Source organism: Palaemon carinicauda, chromosome 2 (genome assembly GCF_036898095.1).
Source record: "Palaemon carinicauda isolate YSFRI2023 chromosome 2, ASM3689809v2, whole genome shotgun sequence".
NCBI classification, from domain to species: Eukaryota; Metazoa; Arthropoda; class Malacostraca; order Decapoda; family Palaemonidae; genus Palaemon; species Palaemon carinicauda.
This window is the reverse complement of record NC_090726.1, coordinates 182,832,837-182,847,836: the sequence shown is the minus strand read 5'-3', so window position 1 is coordinate 182,847,836 and position 15,000 is coordinate 182,832,837. Positions and strand designations below refer to the sequence as shown.

Sequence of the window (15,000 nt, the reverse complement as noted above, 5' to 3'; positions counted from 1 at the left end):
TCACGATCGGGTCTGGAACCTATCTACCGCAATAAACGAGGGACCACTGTATATAGACAGAGACATAGACAGACAGACAGACAGACAGACATATATATACAGTAATATCTTGAGATACGAGTTTAATCCGTTCCTGGACCGAGCTCGTACAGTATACCAATTTGCTCGTATCTCAGATGAATTTTTCCCATATAAAATAACTAAAAAAAATTAATCCGTTCGTACCCTCTGAAAAAAAGCCTAAAAACAGTATATTACAGTGGAAAAACACATTTTAATTGTTGCAATCAACATTCTACGCTAACAAGATAACAAATAGCTATGAACTGGTTATGATGGTCAACAAAATGTTACATCATTATGGAGTTCTTACCTTCGAGACAGACGGTAGCGGCTAACGGCGGTGTGTGCGGAGGAGGAGGAGGGAGAGAGGACCGGGAGGAGAGACTCGACGGCAACACATTCAGTACGCAACACTTTTGTAACACTATGTAACATAACCGCAACTTTAAATTCAACTTAAAATGAAATTAGCAACTTAAAATTTAAATTGAATGAAATTAGCAACTTCAAATTTAAATGGAATGAAATTAGCTTACTGTACACACACTTGAAAATAAAATGTTAATCTCACGTTATACTAAACTTAATTTCTAATTTTGTTTTCATTTTCATTTTTTTACTTTTCTTCCGGCTTGGCTCTTTTTGCCCTGCTTTCACCTGCACTTTTTGACGGCCTTTTTAAAAGGCACCTATCAAGGGATGTTTGCTTTTGTCTCCCCTTCAAAGTGTTGCGAAAATGACGCACGCAAGTGTCGTCACACAAGGCTACCACACAAGGGTGCCTCTTTTCCATAAAATTAGAAAACACCTCCGAATGTTGCATCTCCTGGAGCTCGATCAATTCCTGTGTCGTGAGCTCTTCCTGATGCTCCTCGAAGAGTTCGTTCACGTCTTCCTCGTCTACCTCCAGCCCCTTGGACTTAACAAGAGAAATGATTTCAGCCATCACAACAGATTCGGGGTCATCAGGGTCTGTCGTATCGAACCCTTCAAAGTCCCTCTCAGTGACGGAAGCTGGCCACTATTTCTTCCACGCTGAATTAAGAGTTCGTCTTGTGACACCCTACCATGCATCGTCAATAATTTTCAAATAATGTACAATGTTGAAATGTTCTTTCCAAAATTCCCGAAGGGTGAGATTGGTGTTGTCTGTGATTACGAAGCATTTCTTTAATAAATGCTTCGTGCACATATATAACTTGTTGGTCCATGGGCTGGAGGAGTGGCGTGGTGTTTGGCGGGAGATAAAGGACCTTGATGAACCTGAATTCATCAAGAGTGTCCTCTTCGAGACCAGTGGGTGACCAGGGGCATTGTCGAGGACCAAGAGACATTCCAATGGCAGGTTTTTCTCGGCCAAATATTTTTGGACTGCCGGACCAAAGCACAGATTAACCCATTCTGTGAAGAAATGCCGGGTAACCCAAGCCTTAGCATTAGCGCGCCACATCATTTGGATTTTTTCTTTTCAAGATCCTTTGGCTCTCGAAAGCATTTGAGTTTTCAGAGTGGTACACCAGCAGTGGCTTGACCTTATGGTCGCCAATGGCATTGGCACACGAGGCTAGAGTTAACCGGTCCTTCATGGGTTTATGGGCCGTTAGTCTCTTCTCCTCTGCCGTCATGAAATTCCTCCCGGGCATTTTCTTTCAAAAAAATTCCAGTTTCACCACAGTTGAAGACTTGTTGGGTGATGTATCCATGTTGGGCGGTAACCGAGGCAAAGGTTGTGACGAAGTCCACCGTGGCTTTCGAGTCGGAACTTGCTGCTTCCCCATCCCTCACAACCGAGTGTATCCCAGTCCGTTTCTTGAAATTATCCAGCCAGCCACGACTGGCTTTGAAGGTTTCTGCTATCGTTGGAAGTCTCCCCTTTCTTGGCTGCCTGCTTCTCTTTCAAGTCATCATAGATTCTACTTGCCTTTTTCAAATATGATTGTCTCGGTCATGCTATCTCCCGCCAACTGCTTCTCTTTTATCCAGATCAAAAGAAGCCTCTCCATCTCGTCGTGAATATCACTACACAGCTTGGAAAGGATGGTTACTACTTTGGAAGGCTTGGTGCTCTTTATGGTATCCTTCTGCTTGAGGATGGTACATATAGTCGATGTACTCCTCTCTTATTGGCGCGCCAGCTCAGTCACTCTTACGCCCCTCTCATGTTTTTCTATTATTTCATGCTTCATCTCTATTGACATCATACGCTTTTTCTTTTCACTACCCTTGTTTACACTCACATGCTTTGGACCCATTGTTTATTTAATTAATTATGCACTGATTCACTTAAAAAAAAAAACCAATACGTCCGATGCTCGGAGATAACTTTACGTGACGGAGATCCGACAGGAAAGACTGAGCGATGCTGTCCTCGTGAGCAGCCTCTCGCACTCGCAGCCACCTAGCGGCCGCATAGGGAACTACTGTACCTTGTATCTCAAATTTTTCCTCGCATCTCAGAATAAAAATTTGTTCGGAACTCTCCTCGTATCTCAATTTTCTCATATGTTGGGACGCTCGTATTTCAAGGTATTACTGTATTATGCTACAAGTACCAAATGCACATACATGAGCAAGACTGGTTAACATAATTTATTCTTGTCTCTTTTTCTTAATAAATTTTAAACCTTTGGAATACAATATTTAGTTATTGGCTCCGACGCTTGGTGAATCTTTCAGCATAATCATAACATAAAAATTGTAACTATATAAATGGGCAGATAAAGAAATAAGAAGGTATTGCCTTAGAAATATGTGCAGCAACTTTTATTTATGGTTACCATAAGGTATATAAAGAATACTGATAATTTATTCCTCAGAAAATCAAGAGGAAATGGTAGAATTACATGGGATATTAAAATAGATGGCTGTCTGTGGAATTTTTGAAGAAAAGATAAATAAGTAGGGTTGCCTACTGTACCGACACATGCGTAAATATATAAAATGGATTAGCAATAGAAAAAAAACTATTTTCATAAAAATAAAAAAACTATATGTCTTTCCAAATTTCCTAGACAGAGATAATTGGTTCATTTTGATTGGTGAATTTGAAGAAATGTGACTAGTTAGAATAATATAGTTATAGTTTTGCATTTCATATTTTATGAAAAGAATTTTCATTTTTGCTATTAAAGGATTATAGATCCATGCTTAATACTGTACTCAAGCATCTAGGATTGGACCTATCTGTTTCAAGTATTCTTGTGTATTTAGGTCCTTTATCATTAAAAAACCTCCAGTAATCAGAGGTAATTTTAAAAATATAGATGCAGTTCTACAATTTTTAAAAGGTTTGGGCTTTAAACCTTAGAAAAATCTTTTTATAATGATCTCATGGGTAACTTTTCCTTTTGGCTGTAGTGTCAGCTAAATGAATTAGTGGACTACAATCTCTTTCTTGTAAGGTAGGTTTGAAGAACACAAGGTGATTTTATCTTTTCTGCCTTCATTCAGATCAAAAAATTATTTTAAGACTAAAGGATACTACATTACTTTAAAATTCCATTTTTGGAAAAGGCACTGTGTTTTTTGTCAGAGAATAGCTTTCTTTGTCTGTTGAGGCCTATTAAGTAATGGTTGGCCAAAACTGCAGATATTAGGGGTAATGTTTCTAGTTTGTTTTGTGGGATTAGGGTGTCAAATCGGTCTTTGTCCAAAAATGTTATGTTGTCTATGGTTCAAAGATTGGTCACAGAGGCTCACAGGGAGTTGCATCCAAGTCTGATTTAGAAATGGAGCTACTTCCGTGAATTTTTGTAGGAGACTCTTTGGAAAGCGTAAGTAGCAGGTCAGTGGCATACGAATTTGGTATTTGAAAAACATTATCTTGTAGAATCTGGTTCTTTTGTCAAGATGGCTGTCTTTAGGTACCGTAGCAGCTGCAGCAAATATGGTGTAAATTTTTTTATTTTATTTTTATTGAGAAAGGTAATTGAGTTTAGGTTATTTTTTTCCCATTTGGAACACAGTTTGGCGAAGTATATAGATAAGTGATAGGTAATAGAAAGGATTTATTGACAAAATGGAGATTTAGTTGTAACAGTTTAGTACTGAGGCACTAGACTAGAGGTGAGTCAAGTGTAATTTAGGAGTATTTAAGTACAGTATTTGATTTCGAATATCTTTCCTTCATTACCCACCTCCATCAGAATATGGGAGTAAGCAATGTGAACTTTAGGGGTGGTTTGTAGAAATACAGCGAACTGAATCTTGGTAATGAAATTCATTTCTATACTCACTTGATATTGATAGTAAGAATGGCAACCCTCTTCTCCACTGACTAATGAAGTCAAGAGAATAGACTTGTAGAATCGATTTTGAGATTGTACAGAAGGTGGTGTGGCTCTGAACTAGTTTGTTTCCATTTGTCACCAGATGGTGCATTGACGGCTGAGAGGTTTAAACCTCATAGAGGGAAGAAAATATGGTATTAAAAATACTTGTACAGTAATAGGTAATGTCGGTATAAGTCAGCTTCGAGAATAAAGCAATATGATCATCAGGAGAGTATAGAAATATGTTTTATTGGTAAAATTTAATTTATTTCTGTTAAGTAGAATGCCCCAGTAAGGAAAGGGGATGAGCTGAATTATTTCCATTACTGCATTTTGACCTAATATTGTACAGTAAATAGTACACTTGTGAGTTTTACATTCCAATTGTGCATTTCAATTTATATTTCACCCGACTCATGATAATAGACACATGCCATTCACATTTAATCTCATTGGCCATACATTTTGCTTCTTATCCTTAGATCAAGTGGTTTATCAAATTTACTTATAATTGCTTTTTGTTTTGAATAAATTGTGTGAAATTCAATAGATTACTATTACAATATAAAATAAATTAACAATAGTTATTTATAATTTGTATGTATATTTTGTAGGTGATGTTACTGAAAAGGTTGACACCAATCCTGAATACCTTTCTTCATATAATGAAATTGAATCTGAAGAAATTGATGTAATTACTGCATTTCCAACACCTGCTCCAAAAAATGAAACTGAAGATGATTCAACTGGAACAGTCCCTGTTGTTTTTCCTTTTTCAACTGAAATTTATTCAGAAATCCAGAACACCTCATTTAACAATAGATCATTAGATGCAGTCATTGCCATTTTAAAACCTCAGGTGAATGAGGCTTCCACAAGAGACCCAGTGAATGAAGAAAGGGAACCTCTTTTTGAGGTCAGGAGCTTTGAAACTCATGATAATGATAGCCTTGATGATTTGGCATTCACATCTGTTCTCAATGAATCATTAGATGATACCACTACTTCGATTATATATCTTCCTGTTCATGTTCAGCAGAATTCGTCTTCTGGTAACAAGTCCATAACTGATGTTATGGCAATTATAAAACATGAAGCACAACCAAGTATGGAGAGAACATCTAATTCTTTCAACAATGGAAGTAATGATTCAGGGTCTGTATCATTATTTACACCTGAAATATTTTCTAATAGTTCTACCAATGAAACCATAATTGTGGCGCATTCTGATGTGTTTACTCCTGAATCTGTTTCATTTACTCCTGAATCTGTTTCATTTACTCCTGAATCTATTTCATTTACTCCTGAATCTGTTTCCTCTACTCCTGAGGGCTCTACATCTTCAAGTAATAAGTCAATGGCAGAAGTCATGGCTATTTTGAAACCTTTTAATGTATCTGAAATATCAACTTTGTTTCCTGATTCTACAATATCAGTGTATAGCACCACTGCCATTCCAATTTACAGTGATTTTCCTACATCAGTGGAATCAAATACTGAAAGCTTAGTAAAAGCCCCTGAGGCCTTGCCTGAAATTTCAACGCTTCAGATTGGGACACTGATTTATTCAGAGAACACATCAACCACAGTGGATTCAGTCTCTGAATCTTCATCATTAGCCGTATTTGTCCCACCTTTGACTGCAGTGCCTAGTACCTCGTCTGTCGCCAACCATGAGCAGATGTCAACGACGACAGATATCATGATACTTATGCATGAAAATCTCCCTACGGATTGGATGTCATCTGCAATAACTGAAGATTATCATTCAAGTTCAAGCTCAGAAAGTTCTACAATTGCATCTGTTACTGAAACTTCAATAAATATTTTGCTGCCTGAAGAGGTGGTCACATCAACTTTGCTAGTTGATACTCCATATCCAGTGTCTGAAATTATTTTGAGCCATGATCCACTCCCAGAAACAACAGTTACGTCCACTACATCAGGATCAGCCGAGACGGATGAAATAGAACAAACAGTAGACTTGATTTCTACAGACCCTCATAGTAAGTAGTATTAGTGTTTCTTTTCATTAAATGGAACTCCTGTAGTAGAAAATTTTTCATGAAGAAATAGTCTAATTGAAGATACCTTTACGGTTTTGATGGATAGCAAAGTTATTCCACTTCCTTGAATCATGTAAATTTTGTAAAGGCGTAATATCTACAGTACTTTTATTTTGGAATTAGAAACACTTAAGTAATTGTATGATACTTTTATTTTGGATGTAAAGTAATTTTAGGAGAGCTTATAAGCCAGATTTATGTACTTGATTTTACTTTCTTCTATATGTTTGGATAGCATTCATTCTATTACTGTGGTCATGTTAAATTGAGTATTTTGTCAAAATACAAATAATGGCTTTACAGAAACCCCAGGAATCAATTTGAAGTAAGGAACCATTTACATACTTGGTGAAATTAAAGAGCCTGCTGTTATTGATGGTAAAAGATTCCCTTAAGCAGAGAGAAGAACCCTTATTCATTTTTTCTGCTTTTCATTATGAAGTTCAATCTTTGAACGAAGGACATTATTTTTTTATGTAGGTCTACAGTGGCTGAAGTACACCTCGAAGTACCAGAATATTAGCTTGCAGCCAAAAGTTAAAAAGAAAAAAAAATCTGTAGTGTGGTTTGCGTTTTACAGAGCCCCTCAATTGGTGCACTTCAGGCATTACTAAAAAGGTCCTTGTAACGTCCTAACAGCTCCTAGCTGTACTAAATTTTTATCCTTCTAGTATACCTCTTTCCCCTTCCTTTCTTCCATCACACTTCCCAGCTTCTCAAATTTCACCTGCAGGGTTTTTTTTTGCCTGTTGCACATAGATGCAGAATGGCCTTCCAGGCCCCAGTGCTAGACACATTCATAAATACAATTAAAAGTTTAAAAAGCTTTTCTGTTGGATAATGTCTTAAGATAGAATATGATGTCCAAGTGTCATGTCAATCGGCTCAAGGATATTGACATATCGTTATGACTCGGAAAAAGATGGATGGCCAAGAGAAAAAAATGGATGTTTTATCTAGTTTGTCAAAAAGGAAGAAAGATCCAGTTCCCACTAAAAATCAACTTGGACATAATTTCATAAAGAATTAGATCTTCAAGAGTTGGATCTATGTAAGCGGAAGTAAGATTTGCTTTGGGATTGATTAAGGGTACCTGAATTCCTAAGCATAATGTAGATATGGGAGAAGTTACTGTTTTAAGTGTAGGAAAGGTAAACAAGCATTTCAGTTAGCTGAGCGACTGACTTAGTAAACTGACAAATTTTGCTAATAACTTCAAAATACCTAGTACCAAAACTCATGAACTTTGAAATAGAGCGAAGTTGTTTTATGTGAAAAAAAGAAACGCTCATGAATTTCTATAAATTAGATTGATATAGTGATTCTGAAGATACAGCAATAAGAATTGTGATATAGATTTAGATAAATATATCATTATTTTCATCATCTCCTCCTATTCCTATTGAAGCTAAGGGCCTTGGTTAAATCTGGCCAGTCGTCTCTATCTTGAGCTTTTAAATCAATAGTTTTCCACTCATCATCTCTTACTTCACGCTTCACAGTCCTCAACCATGTAGGCCTGGGTCTTCGAACCCTTTAAGTGTCTTGTGGAGCCCAGTTGAAAGGTTGGTGAACTAATCTCTCGTGGAGTGCGAAGAGCATGCCCAAACCATCTCCATCTACCCCTCGCCATAATCTCATCCACATATGGCATGTGAGTAATCTCTTATAGTTTCATTTCTAATCTTGTCCCACCCTTTTCCAGCACAAAGACATCTACAAATATAGATGGACTTCACCGTGTGGCAATTACAAAAATCAAATAGATCTCATTGCCATTAATAAAGAGAGAAAGAGGACTATGAGAAATGTGAGAAGCTATAGATGTGCAGATATTGGTAGTGATCACCAGCTCCTCATTGCCACACTGAAATTAAAAGTGAAAGCACCCAACAGAAATGTAGGTAGAATACCTAGGTTTGATACCTCTAAGCTTCTAGAAGATGAGCACAGAAAGACCTCTGCAATTGAATGTAGGAATCAATTTGAAACCTTAAGGTGCGTCTACACGGTCAAACAGTGTCCGTCGAACACAATTGTTACCAGTTAACATTGTGAAAGAAGCGTTAATGACGTCAATAACGAGCGCCAATTGGTGTGTCAGTGTCTGTGTTTGTAGAGTCCGAGCTTCCGACACTCTCCGTAAGCGGAGTGGCACGATGGACAGAGTTCTACTTGTTTACCGGATTAACTTTAACTTTTAGAAGATTAGGTATCACTTTCCCTGTAAACATGACTAGTTGTAATCCAGTTACGAAGGAAAGCTTACTTTGAGATAGAAGAGAGGCTGAGTTGCTAATCAAACAGTACTGGCTGAGCCCATGCTCATAAAACATCAAAGCAAATGTTTACAAAGATTGAAATAAACCTGTAGCAGCAGAACTTCTAAGAAGTGGAATGTCTGTAACTGGTTTACAAGTTGAAAATAATATGGAATCCATAATGGGGCATTACAAGGAAGAGCTACACAAATTGGAGAAATAAAAAAAGTCTGAGGTTGGTACAAAAGTCTTTTGCACAACCAAATTATGGCATTTCATTATACGAGTATAGCTTAACAGAATCTGTTTCAATTATGGACACCAAAGTCTCATTTTCTTGAAGAATTGTTTGATCGTGAGGAAAACACGTTTCTCTCTCTCTCTCTCTCTCTCTCTCTCTCTCTCTCTCTCTCTCTCTCTCTCTCTCTCTCTCTCTCTCTCTCTTTTTTTTTTTTTATGGCAGACTTCCCGGAAATGTAGAAAAGAACATCATATCGGAACAGGAGGGAATCATGGGAGAATCCATATTACCAATATTAAACAATGTAGATGAAACACAAACCATAATAGTTATGAATGCACAGGGTTTAGTCACGAGTACCTCTAAAAGGAAAATAGAGTTCTTTGAACTAACCCAAATTGAAAAAATAGATATGTTAAATATAAGTGAAACATGGTATTCCCAAGAGACTGGCAGTGACGACCAGGTAAAGGGTTTCCAAACATAGATCAGACAGAACAAATAGGAATCAAGGGGGAACCGCAATATATGGAAGAGACATAAATCAAGGAAAAGTCTATGAAAAATATAGCAACAAAATGTGAATTGATTGTGGTAGAATTTGAATATGAAAAATTAGTGAATATTGTAGTCTACAGACCCCCAAATACTAAGGAGTTTGATATAATAATAGAAAAAAAAATAGATGATATATGTAGAAACCATAAAGACTGGAATATACTTCTATCTGGAGATTTTAACTTTATTTCGTGGATTGGAAAGAACGGATAGAAGAAAGTGGTTGTATGTATACATGTAAAAAAAGAGAGTAATAGTAGCGCAGGAGATAAGAGACAGTTTGAAAATCTTCAAGATATGCTGTTAGAACATAATATGCAACAAATAAGCCACATTCCAATAAGAAAGGACAATGTCCTAGATTTAGTATTTGTGAATGAGGTGAATTATGTTAAAGAAATAGTGTATAACACAGGAATTTCAGACCACAATGTCATAGAATTAATAGTCCATTCCAAAGCAAGTGAACGTAGAGAAAAACAAAGCACAAAACGATGGAAAGGATATAGAAAATATAATTTCTATGGCAAGAATATGAAAGTCAGAAATAAATGAAGATTTGAACAAAGATATGAGAAATGTAATAGTAAGTGATAATATACAGGTAAATACGGATATATTATACAAAATATGGGGAAAATTTTTGAAGAATATGTACCAAAAAAAAAAAAAAAAAAAATAAACATGAGACATGCACACCAAGAGACAGAAGGATCTTATGTCAAAAAATTAGAAAGTGGAAGAAAAATCTTGCAAAAGAAAAAAATGTATGGAAAATGATGGAAATGAAAAGTAAGGTAGAAAATTCAGAAAAAAAGATTATGCAATCAAAAGAAAATGAAAAAAAGGACTTAGAGGAAAGGACACTTCAAAATATCAAGAAAAACTCCAAAGTACTTTACTCCTATGCAAAAAGGATGATTAAAGGGAGATTAGAAATAGGCCCTCTAAGAATGGAAGGACAGGTAACGAATAAAAAAAAAGGAAATATGCAACATATTAGCAGAAAAATAGAGTGAATTCACGCCAAGAATTGCGAATGAGAATAATGAAACAGAAATGAGAGAAGAAAATAGTGAATATCTAACGGATATAGATATTAATGAAGCAGATATTGTGCAGGCTATAAGCGAAATTAAAAATGGATCAGCGGCCAGGCCAGATGGAGTACCAGGGATTCTGTTAAAAAAACTGCACACTATCGCGAAGCTGCTTGCATTACTGCTTCGACAAAATGTTGATATGAGCGAGATATATTTTAAACATAAATTAGCATATATAACCCCTATTTTCAAAAGTGGATCAAGACTGGAGGCAAGCAATTATAGACCTGTTAGTCTAACATCACATATTATGAAAGTGTATGAAATGGTAATAAAAAAGAAAATAATGAATCATTTGGTTAAAAATAATCTGTTTAATATAGGTCAACATGGTTTTGTGCCCGGAAAAAGTACACAAACCCAACTGATAGCACACCATGAAAACATTATAAAAATATGATAAATGAAAAAGACAGATGTGATATATCTAGATTTTGCAAAAGCCTTTGACAAGGTAGACCATAATATAGAGAAAAAAATGAGAAAGCATAATGTTGAGGGAAAGATAGGAAAATGGATAAAAGAATTTCTGCAAAACAGAAAACAGATAGTGGTTGCAAATGACGAGAAATCAGATGAAGCTCAGGTAATATCTGGCGTGCCACAGGGTACGGTATTAGTTGCACTGCTGTTCGTTATATCATCTCAGACATAGACTGTAATGTTAAAGACACTGTAGTGAGAAGTTTCGCCGATGACACAAGAATAAGCAGAGAAATGAAAGAATAAGCAGAGAAATTACTTGTGATGAAGATAGGAACTCATTACAAAGAGATCTAAACAAAATATATGAATGGGCAGAGATAAATAGGATGGTATTTAACTCCGATAAATTTGAATCAATAAATTATGGAAACAGAGAAAGAATGGTATATGCATACAGGGGACCTAATAACGAGACAATCACAAACAAGGAAGCAATTAAAGACCTTGGTGTAATGTTAAATAGGAATATGCTATGCAATGACCAAATAGCAACACTGTTGGGTAAATGTAAAGCAAAAATGGGAATGCTATTCAGACACTTAAAAACAAGAAAAGCTGAACACATGATTATGCTTTACAAAACTTAAGTACATAGTACACTCGAGTACTGCAAGGGGCGGTAGGTAGGTAGGTAGGTTTCCTTATTAAATGTTTGTCAACAATAATTAAGGGTGTAAGTACTCAATCTTACCGCCTTCCTCCAGAATGAAGGTTCAAATGGAAGGGGAGAATGTATCATTCAGGCTTCCATCCAACCACAAAAACCGTTGCCGGGCACTGCCACCCCTGGGTATGTGGATGGCAGTCCAAGAGAGGACTGAAGAACACTACAAAACAAGGGTCTCCCACTGGCAGCCGTCACAGCCGGCACAACCTTTCCTGGAGCCTTGCGTCCATAAAGGAAGACTGAATGACTAAACAGCTGCTTATGTAGGAGCCCGGCCGGCCCCACAACCTACCCGGCAAGCGGTGAGATTGTAGGACGACGGCCACAGGGTGGCGATGGCTAGGTCATCGCTAAAGGACAGAGGGGGCAGGGAAAAGGGTCCTGTATAAAGTGTGGAAGAAGGCGGCAAGGTTGCCGCCCCTACCACACAGAGGAGAAACTCTTTCAGTATCGGCGCCATCCTAGGAGGCAGAAGAATATCTATTCTTCAGCCTAGGGTCTGCCGAAATAGTGTTAAGAGATTGCCGCCACCTCTCAACATGGGAGAAACATTGTTTCAGTGTTGGCGCCATCCTAGGTGGCAGAAGAATATCTATTCTTCAGCCTAGGGTCTGCCAACACAGGACTAGTCTTCTAGACTGCAGGGGAGAAGGTGGTGGCATCATACAACCACTTCAAGTGCGGCCTAGGGAGGCATAGCCCCCTATGCCAGCAGCTGAAAGCCAGCAGGGGAGTGACTACTCCCCTGCTGCTCTGCCGCCAGCAAAAAGACTGAATACTCTGAGGTTCTGTCGAAAAAACCAGAGCCGGCTACCTGCCGGGAAGGGTAAGAGACAGAAAACCCTAGCCTAGTCAAGCAGGAGTGTCTACTCTATGGCAGAACCATGATAGGGTTGTTGCCCAGGGCGGCACTCTATGGGAGGATTGATTACCCTTAAATCTCCACAGAAGATGAGTATCAAGTTATATGATAATTCTGGGAGATATCTATCTCTTTATGAATTGATAAAACGATACACGAGGGTAATCCGGGAACAGGTATGAAAGTATACTACAGCGCATAGGCTAGTTAGCCTAGCGCAGGTTGAGATTTCGGCAGCCTAAATCGCCGAAACTCTAATGTATACAATCGGTATAAAGAAGAGGAAATATATGCAAATTTATGTATATCTTTACAAGTATAATGTGCCTAAATAGCTTCATATTTTATTGATGCTATTACAACTAGGAATGTCGTTCTATATCATGCATGAAAGTAAACTGAAGCGCATAGGCTAGGAAGCCTAGCGCGGGGCGAGGTTCGTTTACTCTAAAGAATACAATCGACATAATATATAACTTCCTAGTAAAATCTTAATTGAATAGCTTCATAAATATTCATGCTATTACAACCGGAATGTCGTTCAGCTAACTAAATAACACATGCGTTATGAACGACAGCGCCCATGGCGCCTCCGGTGATCGGCGAAGCTCCAAACACTTTAAATTACTCTAATTTCACTGTGAAGCAGGAGAGCTAAAAATTATACACTGTAAAGAATAAAAACTCAACTTTCCAGAGGCAGAAGAAGTTGGAGATTGCATGATAAATCCTTGAATATCGAGCACAAACGTGAGAGCAACAGGGAAAACCACCGTGCGAAACTGCTACGAAAATAGGAATAAGCGCCATCTTGGATACAGCGCCATCTAGATACTCAATAGGAGGAAGGGTAACTTTGATAATGGCTCCCCTTCTGTTTTGCCACTTTTCCCCCTCGAAGCGTAACGCTATTCGGGGTGAAGATTGCTGTGTGTTGTATCAAGATATACATCCCCTGATATTATGCGATACCCTTAAGAGAAATTTTAAGGATATTCGCGCCAGGAGTTAGAATTCTGGAGACCTAAAGGTTAATTCTCTGGGAATATCACTGTAGCCAAATATCCCTTGGAAAGCTACCAATAGGAACCTTCCACCAGGACGACATGGCTTGAGCCCAAATATATATATATATATATATATATATATATATATATATATATATATAATATTCATTATATATATATTTGTTCCAACGTAGATACAAACCGATACTTTTGACGTAGCTGAAAGACGAGCCATGATAATTTTAGTGAGGGATAACTACCCCATCTGCTAGTTAGCGGGTAGGGGGTGGGGTAGACTGGCTACCCCGCTCACTCACACCCCTTGGCTGAGTAACCACTTTACTTTTTGGCTCGTTAGAGGACGGACATGCTGACGTTCTCTCCCGCAGACTTCCCTCGATTGTTTTTCTATCATTTTTTTTCTTTTGTGTTTATTCATTTATCTTATACACATATATGCCTGTATATATATGTATAAATGGAAATATACTATTATGGGGTTAGATACTTGTAACTTTAATTACTGTTGACAACGTATCCGGCGGCCTCCGCCGTAAGGGAATTGTCATTGTGTTGATACTACTCCCCTACCTTGCCGCCCTGCCCTGCATTGATGTTTGGCAGGTTCTCAATACTCCCGTGTGTTTGTTTCATTACTTGAGTTAAAGTTTATAACAGTTCAGCTCCCTTTCGAGGAATTCTCTTACAAGGAAGGTCACTTAATCCCCGAGTAGTTCATATTATGCAGCGGAGCATGAATTGTAATTAATCACAACTTTTATTTTCTTTTCTACAAATAGCGGCGACGTAGAACACAAGGCCGATGACTATGGCCGCCCTGTTCATTATCCTGTGCTTCATGTGGTAGCTCGTGAGCTGCCCATGTTACGAGGTAGCAATCGTTGCCAACCTTCAATTTGAACAAGGCTTGTTGATGGGAAGCATAGTTTGCTGCCAGGAGGTTCGCCTCCAGGGGTTGGAGAACCTTCCCTTATGAGGGAGTGTTAACCTTCCCCGGTGTTGGGTTTCCCCCCCTCCGAGGGAGAGCTTCCCCAATTCAGCCGCTTGGCAACTTTCCTCATTTTGGGAAGAATTGCGGACAGCTCGACGAGTTTGCATCTGCCATCTCGTCGCTGAAGACTATGCTTCTTCCCCTTGAACTGGGAAAAAGCAAGTCTAAGGCTGTTCCTCCTTCGAGGGGAACTTCTCTCTCTCTCGTTCCCGAGAAAGATAGTTACGCCTACGCTTTTTTCCCCATAGAGCTGGGAGAAAGCTTGTCTAAGGCAATGTCCTCCTTTGGGAGGACTTCTCTCTTGTTCGAGAGAGATATTATTACGCCTATGCTTTTTTCCCATAGAGCTAGGAGAAAGCTTGTCTTAGGCGATGTCCTCCTTCGGGAGGACTTCTCTCTCTTT

The 15,000-nt window shown here is 38.2% G+C and overlaps 1 protein-coding gene across 4 annotated transcripts in view; it reads left to right on the top strand.

Annotated features, from left to right (window-relative positions):
• Positions 1-15,000, top strand: part of LOC137628561 (uncharacterized) — a 206,332-nt gene that overhangs the window by 179,920 nt on the left and 11,412 nt on the right. For all 4 annotated transcript variants that reach the window (XM_068359722.1, XM_068359730.1, XM_068359725.1 and 1 more), the window contains exon 5: positions 4,949-6,340. In XM_068359722.1, the coding sequence (XP_068215823.1) occupies positions 4,949-6,340 (1,392 nt within the window). The remainder of the gene's footprint in view (positions 1-4,948; positions 6,341-15,000) is intronic.